The sequence below is a fragment of the Metarhizium acridum genome, assembly GCF_019434415.1.
Source record: "Metarhizium acridum strain ARSEF 324 chromosome Unknown scaffold_320, whole genome shotgun sequence".
In the NCBI taxonomy this organism is placed as follows: Eukaryota; Fungi; Ascomycota; class Sordariomycetes; order Hypocreales; family Clavicipitaceae; genus Metarhizium; species Metarhizium acridum.
Window position 1 is genome coordinate 1,001,413 of NW_027094027.1, and position 16,381 is coordinate 1,017,793.

A 16,381-nucleotide genomic window follows, 5' to 3' on the forward strand; every position below is an offset into this window, starting at 1 on the left:
ATGAATTTCCTGTGCGATTCCTTCCCATGAAGCATAGATTGGACCGGAGAGCCCGCTCTAAGCGCCAACCTTCCAACTCACGTCTCAGATGATCTCAATATGCATTCGGAGTACTGGGGATGCCACCGCAAATGTGTTGGCCGCCACGCCTTTGGCTGGAAGGATCGGGTGGAGCTCAAAGTCTACTACGTCACTGTGGCGGGAGCTTGACCCAGTTGATTGACAGGCCAATTTACCAGCTTCGGGCGACAAAGTCGACATAATTCTGCGCGTTGTTCAACTCACGCAGAGAGGAAAGGGAAAATAAATTGCCTTCATTTTGAAGGTCGTCGTGGTAATTCTAGGTTCAGCATGAGCTCCTGTCATCGCCTGTTGAACCGTTGACGTAGTCGCGATTTTAATCGGCAGATTTTGTCTGTCACTTGCTACTGTTAATGGCACAGATTAGATTGTGCATTCGGCATGTAGATCAGAAGCCAAGAGTAGTGACGTGATGAATACGCCAGCCTTGCTCATCAATGGCTTTTGGCTCTAGCTTGTTACACCCACTGGAACACCCCACGTCGTCATTCAGTGCGCAAGGGCAGTGGAACTACGCTTTCTTGCTGTAGGTGTTGCGTCTGTTCCTTCCCCCTCATATGAGCCGCTAGCTGGCAGTAGCTTTATAACCCTGCCACGGCCCGGTTCAACACTGCCATCTGCGCCTATACACCGAAACGATCTGCTTCTTCCGAATTACTACGAGACGAACGGCTAGCACCTCTATTTCAATCCCATTTCTACACGACACAAAGTTGGTATAATGAGGTTTCTCAGGGTTCTCCTCACGAGTGGCTTGGCCATGTCTGGAGCCGCTGCAAGCAGCTGGTTTCCAGGTTCCAAGGCAGGTATGTTTGCTTGCGCCTACGTACTCCGAATGAACTGGGCCCTCCTAGTGTACCATATACCAGCCATATACCAGCCCATGCTTCTACGCAGAATCTAAAGGACTGATCTCTTGCCTTGGTGCTTATAGTATATAATAAATGGCATCAGACCGAGCTCGAGCGTTGGCTGTCTGACAATGATATTCCCTATCCAAAAGCATCAGACCGAAAAGATTTGGAGACACTGGTTCAACAACACTGGAATAATATCATTGTGCAACCATATCAGAGTTGGGATACTGCCCAACTAATCACCTATCTACGCGAAAGGGGACAAGACTTTCAGACGGCCACTGAGGAATCCAAGGACAGCTTAATTTCGCAAGTCAAATCACACTGGTACGAATCCGAGGAGGCCGCGCGACAGTCGTGGACCAATACCAAGGAATGGATTTTAGATACTTGGTCAGAAAGTCAACTGAAAGCGTTCTGCGATGAGCACGGAATTCCAGGTAAGGACGCCATATAGGTTTTCAGCCCATCGCTCACCTGTCTTCGTAACGTCCTGGGCTATATTTCTTTCACTAACGCATGTGTGATGACTGTAAAGTGCCGCAGCCGCGACACAGGGATACTCTTCTGCAAAAGGCTAGGCTTGGGTACGAGGCAATGGCCAAGAAGATGGGCGAAACCGCCGCGTACCCTGGTGACTGGCTCTTCCAAACCTGGAGTGAGTCCGACCTCAAGGCATGGCTTGATAAGTACGGTATTCCAGCTCCGCAGCCTTCGACTCGCGACAAACTTGTCGCTGCCGTCCGCCGAAATTCTAGGTTGGCATACTTGAAAGCCCAGCAGGCGGCCGCAATGGCGAGGGCAAGTGCACGAGCAGCTTACGCCAACCTGACAGACATGATAATTGATACTTGGGGTGAATCTCAACTAAAGGAATTCTGTGACAAGAACAACATCCGTGTTCCGCAAGGCACAAAAGAGAACGAGCTCCGTGCCCTGGTTCGCAAACACCGAGCTGATATTCTAGGGGACAACGTGCAAGCCAAGGCGAGTTCCGGGTTCGGGGCTGCCACTTCCAACGCGCGAAACGAGTACGCCCGAGCCACTGACAGTGCCTCCCTTGCAGCTGAAGACGCGTTTAACCAAGCCACATCGAAGTGGTCGGGGAGCCGTCTGAAGGCGTACTTGGATGCCCGTGGGGTTCCCGTGCCTCAGAATTCCGATGTAGACCATTTACGAGCCCTTGTTCGAAAGCATTCCCACAAAGCGGCTTCGGGTTGGCAGGCGTGGTCATTCGACGACTTCAGTTACTCAAACCTAAAGGAATATCTAACGAAGACTGGTGACTCTATCGCCAAACAGGCTGCTAAAAAGAAAGATGCTTCCCGAGAGGATCTTGTGAGCGCTGCGGCCTCTGCCTATTCATCAGCCTCTTCAGCCGGCGGAAGCCAGTTTGCGTCAGTTACCAGCTATCTCTCGTCGGCTACGGCGTCTGTTCAGAGGACGGCCTTTGACTCTTGGACTCGCTCAGAGCTGAAGGCATATCTAGACAACTATGGCATCCCGGTGCCACAAGGTTCTAAGCTGGAAGAGCTTAGAGCATTGGCTCGTCGACAGTCAACGTATTTCAAGTTTGGTACATCGTCGCCGTCCGGTACTGTGTTGGCAAAGATAGGAAATGCCGCAGCACAAGGGTGGAAATGGACACTGGACCAGCTTAGACTTGGGAGCGAATCAGCACAGGAAAAGGTAAAGGACACGAAAGAAGAATTGTGAAAAGCCATCGGTTCGGTGGTCGAAATGACAGTTTGGACTTTGGGGACTTGGGGACTTTGGGGGTTGTCACCCGGGACGGACTGTGCAAGAAGATTGATTGATCGATGACTGGTTCAGGTTTTGTTGAAGCACAGTGCCATAGCTCTGATGTATGTCGGCTTATTGTTATTCTGACGCAAATTCTACGTCCCAAATTCGAAGAAAAAAAAAGCTCTTTATTACAGCGTGGATAACATCGCAATTCGACAGAAAGTGACCCGTCTCGAGATGAAAGCGTCATGTTGATTAGATAGTCAACTTCCCAGTACGCTGTTACCCCTTTCCTATCACTCCGATGGTCGTACGTTGCTAACGAAATTCTTAATCCAATCACGTCCATAATCTACAGGTGCCATCTGCTCCGGCGCTGAGGCACCACGGATGCCGTGGGTGCCAGTCAACATCCATTACGCCCAGCTTGCTGACGACTGCGTGACCCTTCAGCATTTTTACCGGAACAATGGTCGCGTTTTCCATCAGATCGCTGACCACCTTACCGTGGAAAATCTGAAGAGTCCCGTCATCACTAGCGTCTGCAAACAGCGGCAGGTTCCGGTGATACTTTACCGCACGAATTGCTTCACTGTGAAACCTCATAGTTTTGTATGGCCGGCTCGAGAGATCCAAATCATGCCACAGCAGCCTGCGGTCATACGAACCCACAATGAGGTTATCGCCGCCAGAATGTATGTCAAATGAAGATATCCACCGGGCTCCAGGTTGTACAATTTTCACAAGTTCCTGCTTCTGAAGGTCATAGCACCGGATCATCCTCTGAGTCGCCACAAAAAATAAGGGCCGCGAGGGATGGAACTGAGCAGCTTGCGCAAGCCCAGGCAGTCGACGAAAGGGAATCTGGCTCAAATGTCGTGAGAGGGTGTGGATAGCCACGGAGCTTCTTTGTCCGGTTGGGGAGACGGAACAGAGAAAGTCGCCACGCCTATGCCAGTTCAGCGTTTTTATTGCTGCTCTGACAGTAGCCTTGAGCAAGACACCCGCGTCTTCAAATTTAGACCCGGGCCTTGACCATTTTGCAGAAGACTCCTTGGCCCCGCCGTCGACTCCGGAACCAGGTTTGGAGGGTGCCGCGTACCCAAAACCTGCATCAAGAACCGCCCGACTCGCCTGCTCCATGGCATCGCTGCAGACAGGGGGCACGACAAAAAACAAGCTCTCCCCTGCTGCAGCGGCGAGAATGAAAGTCTCTCTGTTTGGACGCCACCGAATACAATCGACCGCATCCTCAGAACTCAGTTTCGCCATCCACTCTTGGTGGCCATTAATAGCCCAGAGACGCACAGTGCCGTCATCACCACCCGATGCAAGCCATTCCCCATCCGGACTAAAGGCCACCGACCGCACACGACCTTCGTGACCATTGAAGATAGTTTGGCACATTGTCGGAAAAGGTTTAAGCTCCTCTGGTCGGGGGAGTTTGGGGAGTAATGAATTGGGGTCGATATTCAACCTGTTCTTGCGAACTCTTGGCGCCAGATAAAGGTCTAGACACCGTTCAAACCGCTCCTTGACTAACTCGGCATAACCAGGAACTTTTCGCAAGGATTCGAATCTTGCGGGGAGGTACTCCTTTTCTCTTTCCTCGGGATCTGCGTCTTCCCAAGCTTTTCTCTCCTCTGCCGTGGGCAAATATTCCTGTGGTGGATTGTAGCTTAAATCATATCCAGGTGGGGAGAGCTTCGGTGCAGGTATGTTCATAATGTGGTGGTCTCTGGGCTCCTCGTTGGCCCAAATATCGTAAAACGACCCTTCTTCCTCCCTTTCTCCTTCTTCCGCTTTGGCCTCTGACGGCTTATAGGGGAGAATTCGACCGTCTTTGATAGCTCGGACAAGCTGAGCAACTCGCTTAGCTTCATGCTTGGAAGGGATGAATCTTCTTTTGGGTTCCGGAGTCGCACTGATGGGCATTTGCTCTTCGATGCTAGTGAAATACGGAATCATGTCCTGCATCCCCTTGTCAGTCTTTGGAGCACGGTGTGCTTGGAGCATAGAAACTTACTGGGTAAGGATCATAGCCTTCTTCTGGAACCTCGCCCAGCTGCAGCCGACGCAGGAGTTCCAATTCATCCTGGCTTAGATTCAACGGCTTGCCCGTCTCAGGATCCGTCAAGCCAGTCCAACCCTTCGGAAGTTCTATACTGTCTAACAAAGCGTCGAGAGCCTCGCCAGTGGCAGGACGCATAATCTTCTTCCCATTGATGTCATATCCAATGTGTGGATACGAGTCGTAGAAGGACAATGGAATGTTGCCGATAGTGTTCGCTAGGCCTTGAGCGTCCGTATCATCGCTATCGTAGACGGGGTCGACTTCGTCATATTCGTAGCGCTCCCCGCCGTTAGCATCGGTCACAACACGGTAAGAAGGTCCCTCTCCGCCACCTTTCGCCCCAGAGTCGAGCGTAGCGTTAACTGTTTTGGGCTCGTTGTCGACGGAGTTGCTGTCGAGATCACTCTGACTTTCATCCGGATCTGAGTCGAAGTCTTCAAACTCGGTACTTTCGTCCTCTGACTCGTTCTCGCTCTGCGACAAGACTCCGTCCAGCGTACATCCATCAAACTCAAGGTCGGACGTGTCATCGGGCATGTCGAGGCCTTTCCTCTTGCGGATTCCACGAAGAGAAGCCATTGAATACTGCAGATATGTTCTTAGAACCAGGCGACTTTATGATCCAACCAATGCAATGAATTATGTGAAGCAAGACAGAGTTGTGTTGTCCCCTCTCGGGACCTCTTTGGTGTGTATGTTTTTTTTTTTTTTTTTCGATTGATGGAGCCGTCCTCAGCGACGTCTCTCTCTCCCTCTCTTTTTTTTTTCTTTTTGGTCTCCTTTAGGCTAGCGCGTTTCTAACTTATCTTATCAGCACGGCTGTCGGGAAAGTTCTGCATCAGGTGTGAGTGGGGGGCCTAAACCGAACGAGAAGTTCCAGGAAATTTTGTTAAGGGCATTGCATAATGGCCCTTGGTGCCCGCTCGGATAAGCGAATACGCAATACGCAACGAAAACCTCCACATACTAAGTAAGGCTCCTGTTTAAACATATAAATTAACGTGACATTGAATCTATCTGAGCCTGATCAGGGCTTGGAAACTTTGATTTCTTTGCCTGGAAATCATTTATGCCAAACAATGCTTCATGGGACACTCTCTTGCAAAGCACCCAGTGCTCATTGTTATTTGTTAACCGCGGCGACTGTTGTTCTTTGGTCAGATTAACACTTTTGATCAGATGGGAATCACCTACAAACTCGCGCTTCCCATGACACATAGTACGGGTCCTTTTTGCTCCATGAACCAGTTGACCTGGATCCTTTCTTGAAGACGCTGGGTATGGGGTTAGCTTTGCTAGTATCTAGATGGTACGAGAATTAGTGGCCAGCTCTTTATGTGTTCAAAATTTAGGCAGGGTATGTATGCTCTTTCTTTATTTACCTTGAGACTGGGAGACGTCGACAAGTGTAGTCTCAGATGACACGGCACGAAGAGCCACTTGGGAAGCCTGGGTCTTGTCCTGGGTCTTGTTTGCAGGCATAATGTTTATTGCAGGATGGTTGAAAGCCGTGTTCACGATACTGTTGGTGTTCCTTGACGGCCGAATTGACGAGAAATTCTACGAGCAATTATATATATATCTATGAAGCCGAGCTCAGGTACGCGTAGTTGATGACAACTTCGGCTTAATTGTCAATCAGTTCCCGTTTGACTCATCTTCACCAGGCTACCTATTGAAGAACAGTTATGTTAGTTCGTGGGATGTCACAAGAGTTCACCAATTAATTTGGTTCATGCATGTCGCGGCCCACTTGATCACGCCCTTTGCGGCAGCCCCAACGGCTTATTGGTGGTGGGCTTCATCTCGAGCACCGATGTGCTGTCAGAGGCCGACGCCGAAGCCGAAGTTCAAGCCGAGACCTGGATAAGCAGAGATCTCACTGAGTAACATGAGCATGCTTGAAAAAAAAAGGCATACGTACGCATATTAGACTAATTTTTTGTACTCATCGCTTTTTTTTTTTTTTTTTTTTTTTTTTTTTTTTTTTTTCTAATGCATCGGTTGGGGCCCGGTCACGTGTTAAGTACTAAAAGATGAATGTCACCGTTCCATATATCTAAAGTATGCTGTATTATTACCTGGAAAAAATTCATTATGGATTTTTTTTCCAGCGGGGTTATGGCGGGGTTTTAGCATTTTTTCATCTATTATTATTTTTTTTTAGAGGGGGGTTGTGGGGATGAAGCCCTGTGATATTGATTATTTAATTAATTTCTTGCCCGCTATTTTTTTATCGTATACTGCGGCTAACACTAGGAAGGTGATTTTTTCAGGAAAATCATAGCTGATAATAATAAAAAAAAACCATCCGCGATGAGAATGAACTGATAAACTGTCGTTAAAAAAATTTCACGGCTCCCTGGTACGACCAGTTACTATTAAAAAAATGAAGTACCAAAATTAATTAGAAAAAAGAGAAGAGAGAGAGAGGCTGAGACTTTTAAGGACCCACAAAATGGGAAAAGCAGACGTCACATGGTGGTGAGCATTATATACATCTGCAGCCCATCTGGTTCAGTTGGCTTAGAGCCCGTTATTCGCAACGATGGCGTCTTCTGTGATGAGCTTCTTCAAAGATTGGAGTGTGCCATATCCGGATGCAGGACATGGCTTCTGGGGCGAGCAAACGTCAACACTGAACTTCTGTGAAGAAGTATGTGTTCCTAAGAGGCAGTCTCTCGATATGCAATCCTAACATTTCAAGGATTACGTCTTGTCCTTCTATTGTGCTGAGCTTTGCAATGTGAGTACCAAGAAGACATGACATGACTTCATCAGCTAGCTACATACTATGTGCTTGAGCTAACTGAATCTTCGCCTTGGACCATAACCAATGGACTGTTTCTCTGGCTTGGGGCCGTAGGTGTCCGCAATTGCTACCGAGAATCACACCCGACCATCTTCCTCATAGCATACCTGGGATATATTGTTGTTGGCCTTGGCTCAGTATCGTTCCATACCACTCTAAAATGTATTAAGGGTCGCTCTTCTCCTACACCGCGCGGGCAATGATGAGCAAAGCTAATGAGTTGGATGCACACATAGATCCGGTGCAACTCGTGGATGAGCTTGGTATGATATACACAACTTGTTTGATGATTTATGCGAGTTTCGCAGTCTCAAGATCCCGGGTTTTTGCTGTCAAGTTGGGGGTTGGCCTGACAGCATTGTCTGTGTTCATCACGGTGAGCTTTGCTTGTTTTCCGGAACGACGGAAGATGTCCTACTGATGATGTTCCTAGTTGTATTATCATGCTACAAAAGATCCGGTGTTTCATCAAGCTGCCTATGCGGTTCTGACCGCTACTGTTTTGATTCGCAGCATATGGATTATGGAAATACAAGTGCGGCCCGCGTTGCAAGCAGAAGATGTCGCCAGAGCTCGGTATATACTCAAAACCATGTGGGCATTGGTCGCTACTGGTGAGATACGCGGCTTTCGAGGGTAATAGAAATGTATAATTTTGCTAAGCGCAGATCCTACACCAGGCCTCACTGTGTTCCTCGCTGGCTATGCTATTTGGAACCTGGATAACATATTCTGCTCGCAACTACGCGGGTGGCGACGTCAAATCGGGTTGCCATGGGCCATTCTCCTAGAAGGTCATGGCTGGTGGCACTTGATGACAGGCCTAGGTATGGTTACCAGGTGCTTTGGCTTCTCATACAGATATGATGTGGAAAAAGCAGGCTAATAATCAGTGTGTAGGAGGTAATACGAGTCACATGCAAACCTACCCTTTCCAGATATCGTAACACTTGGAGGATACCTCACTAACACGGGAGTTTCATTTTCTCTCTAGCCTATTACTATATTGTTTGGGGCATTTGGCTGCGTCATTGCCTCTTGGGACAAAGCCAGGGGTACACTCTACATTGGCCAAGGCTCCTCGCATCAATCCCGGAGATACGAAAGGTTCAGGGCAAGGCAAAGCACCATTGATGGATGGTATATGGCTTCCGGTTTCCAGCCTTACGGGTTCTCCCATTAAACAGCCAGGTAGGGAGTTGTGTAGTTGGGATGCTTTTACCAAGCATGCAGGGGTTTGACAACCAGCCGACACGCGCAACCACACACCTTGGCTCAGATGAAAATGGGTTCTATATGTGAAGATATCCATCTTAAAAATAGACGAGGATCCTTTTCTTCTAGCTAAATACTGTATGTAGAACCCCTTGGCCAAAGATAGTTGTGTCACCACCTAAGATGGCGACTGGTTAGACAGGCGGTTGGCAGCATCAAGGCGCCCACCGAGAATCGCGGCTCAAAGTAAAGCCACTTCCTCCCCCCCACCTTCCCCTGGGACCGGTGCCTAGCACACTGGTGAATCCTCCAACCTGGTCATTCGATTCCATCAACTAAGGCGCAGCCTGATAACAGGGATTGATTCAGGCTTCTCTATTCTGTTCAGGCTTACGTGTTTCGGAATTTGCTCTTTGAGGTCCATCTACGGACTACTAAGCACTGCCCATCAACATCATGTCTATCCCGAATGAGGCTCTTCGCAAGGTATAAGCGTGCACCAAGCTGCATCATCTCGCTTTTGGCTTGAGCAGCGACAGTGTTGATTAACATTTTCCAGCTTGCTCGCGAAATCGAGACCCAGGCAGTGGCTGCACAACAACAAATTGGCCTGGCACGTACTCAAATGGCTGCAAAGCAGCGCGAGCAACGCTTGGTTAGCCTAACCCTTGGCGAACTGGCGAGCCTTCCAGAGGAGGCGGTAGTTTACGAAGGCGTCGGCAAGATGTGAGCTCAAGCATTTCGATATACATACACTGCTCACTAACAAGAACCCTAATCCTTTTTCAGGTTCGCGTCACTTCCCCTACCAGTTTTACGACAGAAGCTGGAGGGTCAAACGAAGGATTTGGATTCTGATGTGGAAAAGCTTAACCAGCGTCTTCTATATCTTGAAACCACGCACAAAAACAGCCGCGAGCACATTGAACAGATGCTCCGCGGTCGCTGAAGCTATGATTCTTAACAGCTTCCTTGCGTGGCCAAGCTTGCGGCTCATCAAACTCTCAACCAGAGCGGTGACCTTACGTCAGCCGGAACTTGCTTACCCGCGACCGTACACGCGCCACATCATTTGTTGTTGTCTTTGCCGCTTAACAAGAAGCGCAGGCCTGTTGCTACTTGAGCACTTGGGTATCGTATCTACCTAGGTACCTAGATGGGTAAGGAGATTCTCCTCCTGATTACCTACCTAGGTAGGTATCGGGATGCCTGTTAGAGAGCCTTTGAGGGGTGGGCAGACAAGGTTCTTATGTACCTAGGTAGTGAGTGAGCGGTTGCCATGGGTCTTACCTTCCCGCTCGTGTGAATTGGACTACGTAGTTTTAATTTACAATGACGGCCCGTACAATGCCCCCCGTACTGAGGAGAGCCATTCAAGAATCTGCTTGCGTGTTGTCAAAGCTCCTTGGCCCTAGTACTATGCAGATTTAGCAACCTCGAGCCAGCCAATCATTCCGCGCCTTAAGCCGCCGGAGCTGAGCTGAGAAAGACAATCAACCCCCACCGTAGGTACGGAGTAGTAGTCCATGGTTGCGCTCGCCGCCGGCGCCCTCTCCCCCCCCCCCCCCCTGGCACTCCAGCCCTACGAGAGAAATGTCCTTGGCCTTCAGTCCCCCCTCAACCCTCTCATGCGTCTTTGCTTACAGATAATCAAGGCGAACTTGGTCTCAGATTTTCCACCTTGTTTGTATTTCGCTCACACTTTTTCTTCGAGATTCTCCGCATGAATTTGGCTGGCGACGATTCTAATATTCATCATTTAAAGGCGATCGTCTCCATCGCGTGGATTATATAACGTCGTGGTAATTAATTATGAGTTACTATTCTGACGACGAGGATGTGGATGTTCGCATCCGTCACCATGGCCACTCTCCTCGGCCTGTTAGATATGTCGAGCGACCCCGGAATTATTATGGTGTACCTGCTGGACCTAGCTATCTAGTCCCGGAACAGCACACTACCGTCGTTGCGCGTTCTCGTTCCCACGATAGATCCCGTGATCTAAGAGCCAACCCGCCCAGCCCTGTGCCAACCCCAGCGCAGCCAGTGATTATCAATAACCGGTTCTACGGCGAGCACTCCTCAGATGATGATGACGACTATCGACGACGTCGCCAAGTCGTTCATCGTCGTCGCAGCTCCGATTCGAGGTCGAGGTCGAGGTCGAGGTCACGCCTTACTCGAGAGGAATGGGAGGCTGAACTTGCTCGCCGTGAACTTGAGCGACTTCGCCTTGAGAATTCGCGGGATAGGGAGGAACGTCGCTTGATAAAAGAGGCTAGAGATGAGGCCGAAATGAAACGTGCCAAGAGGGAACTGGACGAGATTAAACAGCGTGAGGCACGGGCCGAGGAGGAGAAGCGCATCAAGAGAGAGCTGGAGCTGAAACGGTTGAAAGAAGAGGAGGAGGCGGCGGAAGAAAAGAAGCGCCGCGACAAGGAGGCTGCCGAGGCAGTAGAACGCTACAAGAAACTCGAGGCGGATCGAATGACTGCGGAAAAACTACGCAAGGAACAGGAAGAAAAGGAATACAAACGTCGCATGCAGGAAGACTTGTTGAAATCTGGCCTGGACGAGAAGGCCATTTCGGCCATTCTTGAAAAAAAAAAGGTACCGAATGCACTTGAGCCAGGCCAAAGGCCCACCTATACTCGAATGGCCCGTAGGCATTTGTCCATCGAGACCCTAAGGGCCTTCCATATCGAGTTTGACATGGACAATGTTAGTAATTATCCGTCGATGGTCTTTGAGAATTTTTGATCGGTTTCTAATTGGAATAAACAAGGACCCCGAGTATATCCTGATTAAGCGGTGGGTTCCAGAGTGGGAGCAGGATCAATTCTGGCGGCACACAAAATACATCCGTGAGAAACGAAGTAGCACTCTGTTGATCGAAGAGAAAAAGACACACCGGCACGAACCTCAGTTTGAGTGGGTTCGCAAGAAGAGTGATCGTAAAAGGAGCAAGTCTCCTGGTGGTCTTCTGATATATCTAGCCGGAGCCAAGCCTGCCTAAGGGGGGAGTAGCAAGAATGAGTCGCAAGAAAGGGCCTCCGTTTTGCTCTCGCTTTGGCGTTTCTGTCTTTTTTGTTTTTGCCCTTTCCCGCTATCGCCCCCTCCCCTTTTTTTTGGAAAAAGGGAGGGGGGAAACAATAAACCTTTCTTTCTTTCCTTTTTTTTCCTCTCGAGATCTGTGTCAAATTGCCTCTTGTGGACAGCCCTGTTCACAAAAATTTTACAGAAGTTATGCTCGTCTTTGTTTTGTCATTTCTTATAATTGGAGTGGATTGTATGATCGCCCTGAGGTTGCTTCGTTCCTTGTCTTCTTTATTTCTCTCTGTTCCTCCCTTTGGAGATATTTCATTAGCTAGCCCACCATTCAGAGTTGCTCTATTTGCATATATATACCGAGTTGGGTTGTTTTACCTCCATGGGATACATTTGCTATTAGACATTCATGACGCACCAAACCTACGAATGAGCTCTTCATACACCGTCCAGGCCAATGCAGAACTGAGCGCTTTTCGGCTCATTCTCAAAGCCAGCCCATCTAAAAGAGAACGCAGACCATCTTCGGTGATCATTCTATACCCTGCTTGCCACACATTCCGATATTGCCGTGGTTGTAGCTGGATTCTGGTCTTAACTGCGTCGAAAGGATTTGATATAACAGAACAAGCGGCACCGGCTAAGATTCCGGATGCGAAATTAACAGTACTTGCCATTGATGCCGTCATCTTGTGTTGTTTGCCTTCAATACGAATTGTAGAAGCGGCTATCGAGCCGAGTTGGGTTTTAAGCACTTCATAAAACAACACATACATTCCCGCGTATGGCGCATCTCGGATGGCCGTAGCCCCAAACCCCGAGAAAAAGCCCCGAAACCCGTCTCGACGCCGGATATCAGCAGCGGCAGAGACAACCGATGTGTAAGAGTAAAGGTTGGACTCGAATCGAACCTTGATGACGGTCAGGGGCATGAGAACAAGGCCTGCGAAGGTCCTGGCTACGGCACCAGAGGCTAGATTCGCCCAAATAGTAAGAGTAGGGAGTGCCGAGGAGGCATTTTGTTTGTTGTGGTGCTGTCCCAGGATATTTTTCTGCCGTACGTGTTGGCGTATGGCATTAAGGGAAGTAAAATACAAAGCCGATCCAAACCCGGTTCGGAGGGCGGAAGGTACAGTTCCTCGCCAAAGACTGCGCGCAACGTGGGGAGATTGGCGTATATCTTGCCAACAGGTGGAAAGAGACGAGGTACCAGACTGCTGCACTCGAGTTTTAAGCAGGTCTAGGGGCTGCAGTATAACCGCAGATGCTATTCCAGAGCCAAGCCCAGAAACGAAGTGTTGCGCTGCAGGCGATTTGTAAGTTTTGGCGGCAAACGTTACCTTACCCCCTGATGCTTTTGTTTTCGTACCTGATTTAGCTCGCACAGGCGTGTTATTGTTTTTCATTTCCTTGGGAAGGAGATCCCCATTGTGTTGTAGGCTCTACAAACAATATCACTGGATGGATACGTCTGGCAAAGAGCTTGCTGCTGTTCTTGGAAAACGCGGCTTTGTTATGAGAGCACGTGGTGTGCGCAGCTGATGGGATGGAGCCGGGTGCAGGTCAGATCAACCACAGGCTTACGTGAGAAGCACCTACATTAAAAAGGTACCCATACACGGCCCTTACTTCTAGTGACAGCACAACTATCATAAGACAGGTCTTAAATTATCACCAGCTATTGAAGGTCTAATATATTAAATAAAAATCTCTAATAAGCTAAATTATTACAGCTGATAATTTAGTAATAGTGACTAAAAAAAAAACCGCCTCCTAGGTAGTAGCCTAGCAACAACAGCACGGCGTCTATTGGGCCCCATAAAATTTCTCGAAGCTCTGGGGAGAAATTCAGAAACAAAATAGATGTATGAAAAAGCCCCCTTATGCTTCATTGCTCTAACCAAAAATAGGGGCTGCGCGTGAACATCAACCTTAGCGATCAACCTAATGCCACACCATTTAATGCATATTTCTAGTAACCAGGCTCGTGGGGGTGGTCTGGCTGGTCCGGTGTTCGCCAATGACGGACTCAAGTCGGCCTGCTAACAGTCTGTGTCGTTTGACCAGCTCTACCCATTCCACCATTCCAATAGCCGACAGGAACATCCCAAAATCAGCGCCTAGCCGACCTAAACTTCCAGCACAATACAAAACTTGCGTCATAATGCTCTCTCTTGAGGCTTGATCTTTGATGACGGGTAGGTACGTTTGTAAGGTATTCATCAGAAGACCTATCAGGTGCAGCGGAAAGCTAGTAAGGACACTAGGCAGAGGTTTCATCGGGTCGGTTGCTGCGCTGTCCGCGTGGGAGAAACTGGCATCCACGCTTTTGGAAACCGAAATTATGCCGAAACTGTGTTCGCGAAATACTTCAATGAACCGCTTGAGATACCGCTCAGTGTGCTGGCCACCGGACCATGCTTGAGATATCTTGACGTCTCGTATGCGCTCCTCGTCTGCCAATTGTTTTAAAGGGTCCAGTGCGTCTAGGGTAGCAATCAGTGTGCAAAGTCGACACACAAGGAATAACGCAGGCAGTGACTCCTCTGTTTGGATATTGGTAACGAGCTCGGGGACAATTCGTTTGAGCCAGCCCACCGTACGGAGGCTTGGGGCGAGTTTGAGATTGGGTGTTTGTAGTGTAGCTATTAGGTCGACTGCCATTCGCCTGATGGCTGAATTTGCCTCATCCAGCACCGATGCGACAAGAGGCGAGGATGGATATAGGGATGCAAGGCGACGAACATGCGCATACAGGTCCAGACTGGACGAGTAACTGACCGGGCTGGATGTGACAGCAGAGTTAAGAAGCTGTGGGAGCTCCATCATATCGACTAGTCTCTCCCCATTCTGTAGGAGACGGAGTGCCTTCTTCCGCTCCGTGATTGTGTTGTTCTCGCTGGCTTTGCCAAACTCGGAAGAGAATAGTTCTGCCTCCAGGTCAAGCCTTGGGACTGTATGCGTCAGTTCGCCTGTTCTTTTGGCCAGCAAGGGAAACAGCTGGCGTAGCGCTGAGTGACTAGCGGCTGATTCGACAATGGGCTTATGTGATTTTTTGGACAATGATTGCACGGATAACAGCAACGAATTTGATGCTTGTGAGAGTTGTTGTGGTTCTGTGGTTCGTATGGACTCGACTGATTGTCCCGCCAGGTAGGTCAGATAAGATAATGTGGTCGCATCAAGTGCTTTTCCCGGTCCCAGGAGACGCTCGCTCAAGGCCTCTGCCATGTTGAAGGAATTGGCTGTGGCATGCAGACAACAGGTGCCACCTTTTTTGCGCAGTGGCTCAGGTCGAGTTCTCTCTGTATGTGTGTGTCTCCCTCTATCTTAGGATTGAGTGCCAAGCGCCGGAACCACATCACTTGCCTGCCTCGTTTTCTCGCAGCTGCCTGTACACATGGCCAGCCAGTGGTACTCGAGTGCAGCCACTGCTTATTGATGATAAAGGCGGCTTTTTCCCGGGTCTGTAATACCAGGCTCGGTATTTGCAGTCAACGTGTACCGGTATTTGGTGTGTGGTTGGCCACACTGGTGAATGAACAACAGGCCAAGTTTGGTGAACGCAAGTGGACCGCAACACCCCCCCATCAGCGGATATGTCCGTCACAGCCTCCGCCTACCCTATGTCCCAGCCACGTGTTTCGGTTATGTTCGTGTGTTTTCGCTTTAATATTACTGCCCTGCCCATTGCTTCCCTTCGCCCGCCTTCTTTGTGGTTATCCAGATTTTCCCTTGTCCATAGGCCCCTCGCGTATCTGTGTACACCGTGCCCGCAGTAGTCGGACAAAGGGAAACACACAGCGCAGGAACAGCTTAGGTACTAGGTACTTGAGTAAATAAATGAGGGGCCGAGAAGCAAGGCGGGGGAGGCACAAAGTTTGGTCAAAGTACTGATAAGTTGAAGACCCCAGCCAGCATAGAACGAACCACAAGCACCTGGGCCAATCTATGCTTCATAGCCCTTGATGGCCAAAGAAGCGTTCCGTATGCTGCCTCGGCATCACACGGACATAGTGGCATCAGCCACATGAGACCTGCTTATTCGCCCCATTATGCCCTACCAGACGTGAGTCGACACCGAAAGGACTAGTACTGGTGGACGCAGTCACGACACCAGAGTAAATACGTATATTGTTACGCTACCCCAAGCGACAGAGCCATCCGGCGTGTCACAGTGAGGCTTCTGTCACGACAAAGGCAGCACTCCAGCACAACCCCCCCAAATACTGGTTCATGATCCCGGAGCGCACTCATTGGCCACGTGGAAACAGCCAAGACAATGGATAATCATAAAGGACCACTCTCCGAGCATGCAAGTAAAAACCAAGTTTGAATGTATGTGTATGTGAGCGGTAGACTCATTGCTGGATCGACAGGAACTTCCCAGGAATATCGAAACCAAGCAGCGACGTCCACGCTGAGGCTTTCTGATGTTCCGTTTGTCCAACAGAGCTCCGTGCACTGTGGAGTCTCGGGATCTTGGACAGCTGGAAGTATCAATTAATAACATTGCCCATGACACAGCCAGGCGGAGACATCACGTGC

At 49.4% G+C, this 16,381-nt stretch overlaps 6 protein-coding genes across 7 annotated transcripts; 3 read left to right on the forward strand and 3 right to left on the reverse strand.

Moving 5' to 3' along the window:
• The first annotated feature begins 353 nt into the window (after positions 1 to 353).
• On the forward strand, positions 354 to 2,841 carry J3458_014563 (uncharacterized protein). Of its 2 annotated transcripts, none has more exons than XM_066120630.1 (2): positions 354 to 1,378; positions 1,477 to 2,841. In XM_066120630.1, the coding sequence occupies exon 2, from the start codon at positions 1,536 to 1,538 to the stop codon at positions 2,652 to 2,654; it is 1,119 nt and encodes a 372-aa protein (XP_065974465.1). In that variant the 5' UTR covers positions 354 to 1,378; positions 1,477 to 1,535; the 3' UTR covers positions 2,655 to 2,841. The 2 variants fall into 2 exon arrangements, with proteins under 2 accessions (XP_065974465.1, XP_065974464.1); XM_066120629.1 differs by having other exon boundaries at positions 354 to 887; positions 1,016 to 2,841.
• ERB1_1 (Ribosome biogenesis protein erb1) lies at positions 1,519 to 5,503 on the reverse strand. The gene is made up of 2 exons (XM_007817230.2): positions 4,711 to 5,503; positions 1,519 to 4,655 (listed from the first exon to the last, which is right to left on the reverse strand). The coding sequence occupies exons 1-2, from the start codon at positions 5,335 to 5,337 to the stop codon at positions 3,024 to 3,026; spliced, it is 2,259 nt and encodes a 752-aa protein (XP_007815421.1). The 5' UTR covers positions 5,338 to 5,503; the 3' UTR covers positions 1,519 to 3,023.
• Positions 5,504 to 7,473: 1,970 nt separating this feature from the next.
• Positions 7,474 to 10,170, forward strand: J3458_014565 (uncharacterized protein). Its single transcript, XM_007817228.2, has 5 exons — positions 7,474 to 7,732; positions 7,807 to 8,397; positions 8,471 to 9,271; positions 9,345 to 9,511; positions 9,575 to 10,170. The coding sequence occupies exons 3-5, from the start codon at positions 9,242 to 9,244 to the stop codon at positions 9,732 to 9,734; spliced, it is 357 nt and encodes a 118-aa protein (XP_007815419.2). The 5' UTR covers positions 7,474 to 7,732; positions 7,807 to 8,397; positions 8,471 to 9,241; the 3' UTR covers positions 9,735 to 10,170.
• A 427-nt stretch (positions 10,171 to 10,597) lies between these two features.
• On the forward strand, positions 10,598 to 11,801 carry J3458_014566 (uncharacterized protein; the record flags this gene model as incomplete). The annotated part of the gene is made up of 2 exons (XM_007817227.2): positions 10,598 to 11,506; positions 11,571 to 11,801. 2 exons carry the CDS (start codon positions 10,598 to 10,600, stop codon positions 11,799 to 11,801), a joined length of 1,140 nt encoding a protein of 379 aa, XP_007815418.2.
• A 439-nt stretch (positions 11,802 to 12,240) lies between these two features.
• J3458_014567 (uncharacterized protein) lies at positions 12,241 to 13,239 on the reverse strand (the record flags this gene model as incomplete). Its single annotated transcript, XM_066120631.1, has 2 exons — positions 12,241 to 13,136; positions 13,203 to 13,239. The coding sequence occupies 2 exons, from the start codon at positions 13,237 to 13,239 to the stop codon at positions 12,241 to 12,243; spliced, it is 933 nt and encodes a 310-aa protein (XP_065974466.1).
• A 265-nt stretch (positions 13,240 to 13,504) lies between these two features.
• J3458_014568 (uncharacterized protein) lies at positions 13,505 to 15,372 on the reverse strand. Its single transcript, XM_007817226.2, has one exon. It carries the CDS (start codon positions 15,062 to 15,064, stop codon positions 13,793 to 13,795), a length of 1,272 nt encoding a protein of 423 aa, XP_007815417.1. The 5' UTR covers positions 15,065 to 15,372; the 3' UTR covers positions 13,505 to 13,792.
• Positions 15,373 to 16,381: the final 1,009 nt, after the last annotated feature.